General features: G+C 35.7%; 1 protein-coding gene across 7 annotated transcripts in view; it reads right to left on the reverse strand.

Moving 5' to 3' along the window:
• Positions 1-13742, reverse strand: part of FAM172A (family with sequence similarity 172 member A) — a 264470-nt gene that overhangs the window by 200060 nt on the left and 50668 nt on the right. For all 7 annotated transcript variants that reach the window (XM_054003613.1, XM_054003615.1, XM_054003614.1 and 4 more), the window contains one exon: positions 6384-6449. In XM_054003613.1, coding sequence (XP_053859588.1) covers positions 6384-6449 — 66 coding nt within the window. The remainder of the gene's footprint in view (positions 1-6383; positions 6450-13742) is intronic.

Below are 13742 nucleotides of genomic sequence, written 5' to 3' on the forward strand. Positions count from 1 at the left end.
AGAATTTTGTCAAGCTAATTTACCTTCAAACAGTAGTAATTTATTAGATCCAGCTTTCACTAAAGAATTCATGTAAATACCACTCCTATACACAATCTTACTTTACTAACAGATCAACATAGAATACTATTTAATGGCAGACACACCTGAGGCCACATAAAATACTTTGCATTTATTAGCCACTTGTTCTTCTGGACCTACTCAAGGTCACTGACTTCTGATCACTTAAATCTAAACTGAATAAATAGAGGAAAATGTTTTATAATTAAACAATTTGATTCAACATTGTTATTTACAGGTGAAAACAATTCCAGTAATCTGTACCTAGGTGTGCCAAACCTATCTAAATTATAATGATAATTTACTGTTTAAAACTACTGTTTAATTTTCTTTTTCTTGGATTTTTTCCCAATGCACAATAATTCCTTAAAGTTTATGAATGTAGGCAGCTATGGTGAGATCTCTACATATATTATGAGATTCTTAATGTTTTCAAACAGTGAACTTCTTTTTTCCATATGATTTCTATCTCAAATGAGTTTTCACCTAATACAGTAGTACCAGTCTATAAAGTATTTCAGCAGCACACTAGTTAGTATTTTGCACAGCTGCTACACGTGTAATCTAATTTTATTGTCATCCATGCTACCGCATCAACAATTAGCCAGTACTAATCCAAGATTTATGAGATCTGACAGGGTTCCAAGAGTCTTTTATTCTATATATTGGAGGTTTATAAATTGAATGTTGACAAGGAAAGAAAATCCACAAGTATTTTCTTATTATTTTTCTTACTAAGTATTTTTCTTATTTCCGTTGAGAAATGTGACAAAATTATGAGCCTTGAGCCTACAAAGTAGGTATAAACTGTAACTGGAGGAAGAACATGGCAAATGAGTGGAATTGAAAATGGTAAGACCCAAAAAGATTGTGAGAATTGTGAGCAGCTGGTGGAGAGAAAAATCTGCTCATTTGTTTCCCAAGATGAAAAGTCATCTTCTATGTGTTTCAACATAAACCTCACTAATTCACTTTACACTGTATTGACAATCCTGGTTTAGAATTTTTCTATCAAAAATGTAAAACTGAGAACTGCTGATCAATATTACAGGCAGCTAATCAACATTTGACTATTACCACAACTAACTTAACAAACTTAAAATCTGTGGAAATTTTACAAACAAGTATTAACTTTACTTAAGTAACAAAACTGGCAAAAGGAATGTGCATTGGAGATAACAGACCATTGTTTCTCAAAGAAAAATAATTCTTCAATTAATTTTTACCTATTGAAGTGAAAGAGGAAAGCACTGATAACTGAAGAGATTCTGCAAAGTGAGACACTTCAGTGCCATTGCCAATAAAACATGTGTCCTGGTTTCAGCCAGGATAGAGTTAATTTCTTCTCAGTAGCTGATACAATGCAGTGTTTTGGCTTCAGAACAAGAATGGTATTGACAACACTTAGGTATAAAGCTGATATTTTGGTTTTCTGCTAAGTTGTGTTTATCCAAAATCAAGGACTTCCCTTTCCTTGTCTCATGCTCTGCCAGTGAAAAGGTATGGAAAATAAACTTGGAGGGAGCATGGCTGGGACAGGTGCCCTGAACTGGCAAAGGAATATTCCACACCCCAGAATATCATGCCCAGGATATAAACTGGGGGGAGTTACCCAGAAGCATGGCCAATCTGGGTTCAGGAATCAGGGGTCGGGCATCTGGCATTGGATATCATTTGTTTTTTGTCTTATTATTATAACTTACCATTATCACTGTATTTTACTTTGCTTTAGGCTGTTAAACTATTTTTATCTCAGTTAAGAAGTTTGACTTTGATTCTCTTCCCCATTCCACTTGTGTTGGGGGAGGTAAAAGGAGGGTTGAGCAAGCAGCTGCATGGTGCTTAATTTCCAGCCAGGCTCAAAACCACTACAACATGTTACTAATTATTTAAACTTCAATCTCAGGCTTCCCCAGAAGCTGTTAAAGATGCAGTTAACTTAGAAGCATACTCTATTTATATTCTATTTGTCCTCAGTAGCTAAAGAAGAGCAAAGATCAATCACTGATTATGCCACTAAAACTAGAGAAATACTTCATCTGGCTAAAAAAAATGCAGTCTTTCTTTTACTTCTAACATAACTTTCAATGGAGCGCAAAATGAAACTTTAGAAGCAGTAACTGAATGGCCTCTCCCTAAATATGAGACTCTTTATTAAAATATTCAAGTCCAGTAGTACATGTTGAACATTATTTGAAGTGCACTGCTTTATAGTAACAATAATTCAACATGGATCTTGGCCTCACTGAGTAGGAAAAAATGTTGAGAATCGTTTAGTTGAAGATGTTGGCATAATACAATACTGGGCAAGCTCTCCTGATCTGCCAACTGGTCTTACTTTCATATCTGAAAACAAATGAATTAATTTTTGTATCCCAAACTAAAGCTGCCACCTATGAAAGCAAAACAAAGACAGCAAGTTGGACTTTACACACAAGGTTAAAATTAAGGAAGACGAGAGAACATAAAACACCATCACGCTAAACCTTTGAAGCATAGCATTTCCATTCTGTACTAAAATTATGCTGGAAAAAAGCACACTCCACCTAACACAGTCCTGAAACACATTTCAAATATTCAAAAATCACAGCACTGCCAGCTTCGTTATCAGCTGACAGAAAAAGGAAAAGCAATACAACAACTTTCTGATCACCTTTGATGAAGTTAAAAGAAAAAAAGGTTTTGTACTCATCTTTAAAATATGCATATAAGAAGGTTGTATATATATATATGTGTGTGTGTATATATATATACACATACATATGAGCCATCTTGGTCAGACTAAGGTCCAGGGTCCTGTTTCTGACAACTGGCAGATTGTGTAGGGGAACGGTAAGAACAGAGTGGTTATAGAGTGATCTTTGCCTGGCTTTGACAGCCAGTAACTTTGGAACCTTGCAAGCCACAGTTTATACAACTGGGCAAGCATGTAAAATAGTTCAAGGCACCTATCCCACCTTAATATCATCAAATGTTTTTTTTGACTACATTTTACCTCTCTCCTTGATAGTATTCTGTGGCAGTGAGTTCCACAATATAATTGGGACATATATGAAATCTCTTTCAGTAGAGATCTCCTGCCTGATAATTTAAACTTGATGCCCCTTAGGTTCTCTATTATGAAAAAGGCAAAAACCCATTTCCTATTCATCTTCTCTTCACCTTTCATGATTTTATAGATTTGTCATATTCCTTCCTCAGCCATCTATTTTCCAAGCTGAAGAATCTTTGTTTAATCTTTCTTTGTCTGAAAAGAATTTCATGCCTGTGATCATCCTTGCAACCCTCCTCTGTATTTCTTTTTAATTCTTCATATCCTTTTTGATATGGTGTCCAGACTTCATGCAGTGTTTAACATGAGGGCCCACATAATGAGTGGAATGACGATGTTTTTCTGTTTTGTTCTCTATACCTTGTAATTCCTAACATCCTATTTGCTTTGAGGGTTTATGACTGCCATTGAGCACTCACTGATGTTCTCAGAGAACTACTCACAATCACTCCAAGCTCTTTCCTGAGTTTTAATAGCTCATTTAGAGGCCACTGTTGTGTTTACAGAGTTGAGTTATCTTCCCATAATTTCGTATTTACCAGAATTTAATCTCCTGTCATTTAATCATCCAGCTATTCAGCATCAATAAATAATTTCCCAACTCATCATAATCAGCTTTAGGTTTAACTATCCCGAATAATTTTAGGAAAAAAACCCAGAAAAGTCTTTTAGCTTGCATTATTTCCTTTTTTTCCTCTTGCTTACAACTATGTCAGGGACTAAAAGCATTTCACTGGTAACAGTTTATTTCATCTGTAAAATATGAACACCTATCTCCCCTTCTAACCAATTAGCTCTTAAGAGGACTACCTTCTCCTGTGCTTTTTAAAAGCATTTAAGTTTGCTGACAGTTCACTGGAAATATCTGTACTCTTTTACTGACAAGATTTTTCTTCTTCATGTGATCTCTGACGCCTGCAATGAATTCTGGATTTTTTTTTTTTTAAGAAACTTGTACTAATATCCCCCAATATATTATTATTATTAGCTGATTTCGGCAGTAAGTTAAATTGGTTGTTCTGCAGCTTCATGTTTGACTTCTTATTGAATCCTAGGTTTAAAAAAAATCTCATCCTGGAATCTGTTTATTGTACAATATATTAACTTGTCCTCAGGTCTCCTCTATTGATATGACAAATTTCAGACAGTTGCTCAGAATTATATCCTGTTTAGAAACAAAAGTTAAGTGTGTGGAAATTGGACAAGTAGTATTGGAATTAATAATGTTAGTTTTTCTTACTTGACCTTGGTGTCCATTTTAGTTGCAGTTCATCTACTGGCCTTATCAGTTCTCTTTTATTATTAGCCTTTACAACTCTAACAAGCTCCTCAAATTTGGTTTTTCTGAACTTCCTGTGATTTTACATGTAACGTACCAACATTTATACTCTCTTCTATTCTCATCCTAAAAACTGTTTTATTACTTTTACTAGTTTCCTTTATTAGTTTCAACTAGAGAGTTTTGTGTCCTTACTTGGGAGTCTGTCAGTGGTGATTTAAACCTAGCTTTTATACAGCTTTAATTTTTCAACTTCCAGATATATTGTTTTAATTTTTCACTTTTGCATATGCCTTCATAACCTATTTTTGACGGTGGTGAGGGCTGGCTACATGTAACAGCCACTCCTGAAGAATGGTGCTTGTACCTCACGTGAATTTTTCCACAATGCTCACAATTAGACACCTGCGTATTTTGTGCTTTCTTATTTTGCTCCAAAATGCAATTAAATTATGACACTTTACAGAAGTTGAAAATCATACATTTAAGAATAGCTTAAATGTATTACTGAACAACTGTACTGAACTGTACTGAACAACTATCCATTGTCGCTATACAATTTCTAAATACAAGTAAAGAGATTAAAAGTGGGAACTAGCCAGGACCATTCCTCTTCCAAGCTAAGAAACCCAAACCTTAGAGTCAGGCAGATGAATCACCACAGGTGTGACACAGGTGATGGAGGTGCTGTAATACTTACCCTGAGTTTCTTCATCTTCATGCTTGGGAGCTAATTGATCAGCTTTAGCATTGCTCTACTTATATGCATATTCTTCATACTATTTTTTATGAATCAAAGAAAGTCCTATGGCCTTAAAATCTGGGCACTTCAAAGTTTATAAAAGACAGCTTCATGGTTTCACAGACGAAGTGTGACATGGCTTGACAAGTCTTTTGATACATTATCTTTCTGGAAGTACTTCTTGGACCAAGAAAGAAAATTAGCCAAAAAGCTGGAGATCGTAACTAGCAGACTGTCATGATAAACCCAATCCTATGTCTGTTTACACAATAAAATCTCAAGTGGGGAAATGGTTTCTCAGTCTTGGCTCACAGGGCATTGGTACAAGCACCAAGCTGGGAGTATGGCCCTTCAATTTCTCTGTGAACCTCGTAGCTCAGCTCCTTCTGCCATGACCACGAGACACTGAAAAAGCCTTCTAGGAAACTGTAAGTAGTTTGGTCAGGTCATCAAAACATTCCCTAAGCAACGCTCAAGGAATGGAAAGGGGAATAGTGAAATGTTACAGAACTGTTAAGGCAAAAGACCTTTTCCTTCTGTAGCCTAAACAGGTTTTCCTTGACTGAATATGAAGGTTCCTCTGAGAACGACAGCAATTCAAAAGATTTCAAAGAGCATAGGAATAATCCTTCATAATGATGGAAAATCTACATAGTGCTGTCACACTCCAGTCTCCCCTGTGCTCTCCAGTATAGAATATAAAAATATCTGAACATCACCATATCACATCACAGGTATTTATAAACAGTCTGATATGTGGGGAAGCACTTCATATTATCCAAGGGTTGATTAAATATTTTCACTAAGCAACAAAATCACTTTACATTACATATACATTACAAATTACTGAAAAAGCATTTTTTAAAAAATTACTTGGAGTATTTTACTGATACTGAATGTGAGCATTGTCCACTGCCTGCAAAGACATTTCTGTTCTCTAAACCCGGCTGTAAACAACTCAAAATATCCACAAATATTTTCAGAAAGCTTATGGCGCTCCTATTAAAAGCACCACATTTTGAAGAATCCGGTAAGATAAGGAAGGCTCAGTTGGGGAAATCAAACACATGAAAAGTGAGGTGGAACCACATCTCCAGATGCATACACATGCAAAATGCAAAGGCAGTGTCTTGAAACAATGCCCTGCACAGAGCTCTGGCACACCTTGTGTTTATATGAATATGGGATCACAGGCTGTGCTGGGTACAGATTCAAAAAACAATGTCTTTGGAAAAATAAATTATACTTACTGGAAGAGTTACTTTCTTCAAGTGGCATTCGTTCTGCAGTAGTTCATAAATATATTTAGTAATGATCTGGAAGAAAAGAAAAAATAGAAATGCCACCAGATACTAAAACACGTACAATAATGACATATGCAGGTAGACAACTTAAAGGCAAATTGGTTAAACTTCTAAGCACTTGTACATGTTTTGCCACTTTCCTGAATCCTTTACTGTATAACTAATTATAGATCTTGGAGCTTTAGACATAAAATTCTCTCTGTTTCACAGAAAAGACTTCTTGCCAGTACAATGGAAGGGTAACTGTACCTGTGAATTCATCATGCACTACTGTGTGAATAATTAGGCGAATAACAACAACAAAACTACAGTTTATAACTAATTATACTCGGGGCATAGAAGAAAGGCTCTCTTTGTAAATAAATATTTTTAAAGCATTTTGTCTCCTAGCAGATTTCTGGAATTCTCTCCCCTCTAGGTTCACTTCATGATTTACATGGAGAGCAGATTTGTAGCCACCCTCAACTAAGTTACCTTTCCATTTTTACTCACTTAACAGGGGAGGTATGGGGCAAAGATTGCTAAATAGAAGAAAATCCCATACAGAATGCCCACTATGTGGGAGTTTATGTCCCTGTTCTCCATGTAGGAATAAAATTGAAATTTCTATCCTGAAACCAAAGATATCATTTCAGAAAGCAACAAAATGAATAATAAAAAAACCAAAACCCAAACAAAACACCAAAAAACCCCACAAACAAAAAACACCTAAGCAAGCAAAAACAACACAAAAAAACCTAAACAAAACCACAAAACCAAAACAAACCAAAACCCACCAGAAAACAAAAAAAAACCCCAAACCCCACAAAAATCAACCTTGTTACGACAAAAGACCAAAAGACTTGCCTTCTTAAATGTAAAAAAGTTGTTCACATTTCAAATTCTTGCCTACTATCTAAGGACATTTTTTTTCTGCCCTTACATATTCTAAGAAAAATGGAGATGCAGATGTAAGTACTTTCTAACTATAATTAATTTGGGAATTAAACTAAGGCACAAACAGGTACTTCATCCATGTGAGGCTATAAAAATGATGTGGTCGTTACTGCCTGGATTTCAATGGCTATACGAGTTTGAAAAAAAAAAAATGGCAAATTAAAGAAGCAAAATAAAGGACTCATTTTAGGAGGCTGAAATGGTGCTTGCCTTCTCTTTAAAGTTCAGGGAATGGTATTTAAATTCCAGACAGGACAAGATCTAAGTCTCAGAATATTAATCCAAGAATACAAATTAATCCAAGAATTAATATTAATCCAAGAATTAATATTAATCCAAGATACAAATCGAGACAGTTTTCTTTAGACAAACACCTCAAGGCCACAATTACATCCATCTGAACCCACAGTATATTAAGCCCCAACAGAAACATCGCTATAACAGAGGTCTCAAGTGATGGCATCTTAACTACACACTATCATCCAAGCAAGTAGGAGCCAGGGTGTCATAAACTTCAAATTTAACTTTCCAAATGCACAATTACAAAAGAAGTTTCAATGAAGTCCAAAAGTTTCATTATGTAAATGTGAGGAAACACAATATGCAAATGTTTTGAACACATATGAACAAAATACAGGTGCCAATAAAAGCTAATTAAAAATGTTGGTATATGCCCCTCCTTTCCTTTCTCTAAACCCCCAAATCTTTATTAGGATTATAAGATTTCTTTCTGATCCTGCTCAAATACATTTATTGATATAATTATGTTCAAAAAACTTTATGGTTTACAGAAAATCAGTCCTTCTGAACATTATTATCTACACAGAAACTGCATTTGGAGAAGGAATTCAGCTGCGAGTGATGAGTTGATTTAAGACATGTTTATCCCCAAAGCAGCATGCTAGGAACATGCATACAGTGTAATTTTACCTTCAGGGGCAAACTTTTTATGGTTCACCAAAATCGACCACAGTTTAACACCAACAAGTAAAGCAGTTATGTTCCCGCAGTGTCAAATGCTAATGTTGTACTGACATTAAATTGAGTATAATGATAACATGGACTACAACACAAAAATTTTGTTTTTAACTCAATTCAGGCATCTACTCACTGTTAAAATCTCTAAAAGAAAATTTGTAAGAGAAAAACTGCTATGCAGAAAATATACTTTAGACACCACTTGTGAAAGTCTACCCTTTTTACATCTGTTTGTATCTATTTCTTCTATTCTTTTTCATTTATTTAGACTGTGTGTCTTCAGAGCAGAAATAAACCTTTACTCATTTTTGCCACAGCCCATCTCAGTGTGGCTGTCATTCTAACTGACACTTTATGCACTACTCTAATACAATAAAAAGCAATACAGGCTTAAAAATAGGAGTGTTGAATCAGTAGAACACTCTGGTGTGACAAAGACTTAACCTAATAAATGCTTTCAATAAAAGCAAACATAAAGAAACTACAGGAGGTGGAGGCTTGCATGCAAAGTCTGAGATTATCGTCTTCAGGAAAAAATGCCATTAAAAAAACCCTCAAACAAAACAAACCCTAAAACTGCTGCAGTATATATATATATATACATATATACATATATATATATGTATGTATGTATGTATGTTTATGTGGCGGGGGGGTGTGTATGTACGTAGCCATAGGAGGGGATGAGGACTTTTTTGCAGTAGATCAACATGTTTAGGGATATCCTAGCAATGGCTGGTACACTATCAGTCTTAAATGTCCAAAATTTTCCAGATTTGAAGACATCACTAATGGCCAGACTTCCTGCACTCTACCATAGATGTGTCTGGAAAACTTGACAAAATTCAGTCCTTCCTAGGAAAATCTAGCAAAATTCTGTCCTATCTAGGAATATGGCTGCAAGTACACTATCATATGCATTCAACACTATCTTTGGATTTTTATGCTTTTAACAACTTCTTCTGATTTTATGGCTGATGAGTAATTAAAAAAATAATAATTATTAAAATATCTTTCCTACAGGAAGCAAAAATAAATGCAAACTGTGTGGTATTTTTTATATAGAACTAGTTAGACTTACTACTTCAAATCTATACAATTTATATAGCCACAACTTCTCTAAGTAGCAATATTATCTTATGCATGCTGGTGTTCTATATTTAACATCTGAAAACTATTGTAGAAACTACTGTAGAATGTTGAGAAGTGTCTTTTGACTTCTCGCATGAGTAGGTGGTTCTGGTTACACTCTATGAACTCTCCTGGACTAATTATTACTGTCACACAGCTGCTCATCACTGCAGGTATATAATGACAGAGGCTGATCAATTCCTACATTAATAAATCATCTGAACCATCAAGCAACAAGTTGTTCAGATCCAGACGTTCTCAATGCAAACTGTAACATTTACTAAATGTCATATCTAATGACATTTACATTAGCTAGTCATGCTAGCCTGGGATAGCTGCACTTTTTCTAAGGCTCTTGAAACTGGTTAAGGTGTGGCAAAGCTGTAAGCAGTATATTGCACTGTAATTCAAGGTAATAAGGTGGCTGGAGAGCAGGCATCACTGTGTCCAAGACTGCAAAGAAAAAAGAACCAATAGTAAGACCTGCCCACAGTGTATGAAATTAATTGCCTGATAAATAGAGAAGAAACCGGCAGTTCTGTATTTCTTGTATGAGATACCGAAAGCTTCCACCTCATATTAGAGTATTTCTATACTTCATTCACATCCAAGTGCTGTCTATCAGGAAAATACATCCCAAATAAGACAAATATCTGAAGTTAAAGCTATCAAGGTGTTCTTACTGACTGTTAAGTGAACTGGAAGAAGGAAAAAAATCCAAAACACAAATACCAAAAACTTCCATGCCTCTCATGATCTATTCTGATAGCAAGGGAGAAATCCTGTCCAGCCATGGAAAGCCTAACACTTCGACTGTCCAAAAAAGGTTGCACTCAAACTGAGTGATAGAGGAAATTTTCTTCCTAGAACAAAGTGATCTTCTCTGTTAGGAAATTACATTGCCTGTATTTTAAATTGCTCTCATTGAGCAGAGGAGCCCATGTTCTGCTTTCCCTAAGCCTGAGAAACTTCTGCCCTAAATGAAATCACAGCTATTCTAATTTTGTTGCACTAAAAAAATTCCCATAATAAAAGCAAGCTGATGAGAGCAGGGACCACAGATGAGTAGAACACATCCTCAGCACTAAAACCAAGTAGATTATCCTCAGCATATTAAAAGCACAAGTATCTAATCTCTGCTATCATTTCTTTGTTGTAGTTTTCCTTCATCTGTGGTGAACAAGGTTGAGAGCCTTAATGCATATGGTTCAGGAGTGGAACCAACCTTCAGTGTTCACAAGTGCCTTTCTGAGGAGCTTAAAATAAGTCAGTCTTGATTTATGTTGGATTTAATACAGAATCCCTCCAAAGTGCCTTTTCAAAGTGCTAGTGGTCTCAAATATGTAATCTACAAGGTCCAATAGCCTTAAGGATAATTGGGGGATAGACCTATGTCGTGACCAGTGAGCCTTCATATGGATCCAGAAAACAGGTTATTCTAACCACAAAAAAATTAAATATAAGGACTTGGACAAAAAGCAAAAAGAACAGAGAGAAGCACATTATCTTATGACAGACCAGGGGTTATACCCTTGCATTGCGAAATATTCTGCACAATGACAGCAGGGCTATAATGCTGCATACATTCACAGAGCAAAACTGAAACTACAGGTGGAAACCTAGTTCTGGTATACACAAGTGTAATATAAATTAATTGGTAAGGTCCTGGCTTCCTACAACAAATGTTCTTTTAACACCGCAGTTCATATAGAGGACTTTCTTATGAATTGTTTTCAATCACCAAAAAAGCATTGAGAAATTTTGTTATGAGTCTAATTTTTGAAATCTTTGCAATACAGCATGCTGAAACTACATGATCAAAAGATCCATACCTGTATAGAACTATGTGAAAACAGAAATTAAAGACTAAGAACCAGTGACACCATGTTTAAAGTTACAAAAATCATGAAGGTACTGAAGTCTAAATACAATTAAAAGTGGACACAAACACCAAGGAGATACTTCAATGCACTAAGCATAGGAGGTCTTTAAACAGAGTCTGGAAAAGAGCACTGAAAAAATAATTGCCACAAAGCAAGGAGGCAATTCCAGAAAAACTCAGTTTAAAATAATAACCCCTCCATTTTAGGACTGTAATTAATTGAAAACAGACTTGTACCACATTCTAGAAACATCAAAAAACCAGCATGGCATACATGAGGAAGAGCAGAATTGCAGCTGACCCACTAGTCAACTTTTCCATAACAGAGACTGCCAGGTATACAGACAACAGGGCACAACTCAATGACTTGATTAATAACACCTACATCCTAATCCAGAGGAGCTGCTTCAGTACATACCACACCAAAACACACGCTGGGACTCAGTGAAGTGCACTGAGCCTTGCCTGTCAAGCTGTGCTTTACAACCTAAGCCCTCTAAATTCTTTTCTTCTCTCCCCCACAAATGTGCTCCCACTTTCAAAACCAACCATGGCTACCCACCAGAAGATTACATATGCAAATACATACATATACAAATAGAACAGCAAGCCTGCTCCAGAAGAAAAATAAGAAAAAAGACAAAGTAAATTACTCAAACTTGCAAAATGTTTTCTCTAGCGAATTCTCAGCTAAAAACATACTAAAAAATCAGTATAAGCTTGTATGATTTATGGCCTCTCACTTCTAACCTGGAACCTATCAGGTGTCATTGGAAATTATTACCATGCAACCAACAGTCATGGATTCACAACAGATATGAGGAACCCCTAGGCTAGAACAAACCACAAAGTCTCTTTTGAAGACAATCAAATGCCACATGTCCCCCTCTTTCCCCATATGTGCATCCCTCATGACCAAAATACCAAAAACCCTGTCAAATGTCTGATGTATGGTTAATAGATGATAAAGAATAAAACACTTGTGACACAACAAAGGTTAAGGTGCATGAGATCGGTTGACATTACAACCACGACAGAGGACAGACTACAAGACCTAGGAGAAATTATGAGGAAGCACAAGCTGTTAATCCAAGTTGTCCACTCCACTGCCTACTCCTACACACTTGTAGCAGATTTTGGGGGGAAAAAAAGGAAATGGACAAAACTACAGATTGAATATATCCTTCTGGTGGACCAGATCCAGCTGGATGGATCTGAGACTTCCCACATTATATTCCCCATCTACAGATACTCAAAACAGAAAATTATCATCACTATTACTCTTGCTATCACTTTTCACTGCTTCAAGGATTAAATATGAACAGAGACAGAACTACTTTCTCAAATTTAAGAATGGCTACTTCCCATCGTGAGTGCGATGCGTTGGCAACAACACACTTAGAGGATAGGGGCTTCTACCTCCAAAGATGCCAGCTTGTGAAAAAATACTCATTAAACACTCTGTCAGATCACTTTTCAATAATTTTTAAAGAGAGTTCTCAAAGTAAATCAGAGAGAAGAGAGTAAGAGAATCAAGTGACAATAATTTTAGTTGCCTGTTTTTATAAGTGGGTAGATTTCTCAGAATAACAGAGCTAGTGTATTTAAAATTATGTAGACTCTAGCTAATAAAACACAGCCGCATTGGCATTTTCCTTCTTGATTGACTTCTTAGATTTTCCTAAGTCATATCATAAAAGGGGTTAGTACATTATTAGTGTCATTAGTAGTTTACTATTCCTCCAATAACATTCTGAGTTAACTGTATTTTAACCTCAGTTTAATCTCCTACATGAACACACATTAGAGAAAAAAAAGGGGAAAAACTGGAATAAAAATTCTTAGTGGTATTTTTAATTTAGAAATCACTGAAGTCTGACCATCTCTACCCTCTACAGTACATCACTCAGCCATAACTTCCTATACTTGAAGAAAAATGCAAGGGTTTGTTTTCTTTTCTTTAGAGATGCAAAACTAATGTGATCTTAGGTTCATTTATCAACTCTAATCCTGTGACAGAACTGCACTTAAAACATGTAACAGCTGAACATCACCAGTTCTCCTAAGAAATCCACGTATGGACATACAAAAATCAGCCTTGCTTATTCTTTTTTTTGTGAAGTTGTGTCTTTGACTAAACTTTATACAGTACACCAAGTGATTCACTGTCAGCTCCTCAGACCTCAGAAATTATTTTAAGTATTAATTTACACCTGACATAACAAGTTACAATCTTTTGAATCTATGCCCCTTCCATGGGCATAAAAAAGATACTATTTTCAAATAATTTATATTCAACATAAGAGATTAGACTCCTCAGCACTATTAGCATTTTCTAGTAACTTCACAGCAGAGTACCGAGGCTGGGTAAGTTAAGT

The sequence above is a fragment of the Vidua macroura genome, chromosome Z, assembly GCF_024509145.1.
Source record: "Vidua macroura isolate BioBank_ID:100142 chromosome Z, ASM2450914v1, whole genome shotgun sequence".
NCBI classification, from domain to species: domain Eukaryota; kingdom Metazoa; phylum Chordata; class Aves; order Passeriformes; family Viduidae; genus Vidua; species Vidua macroura.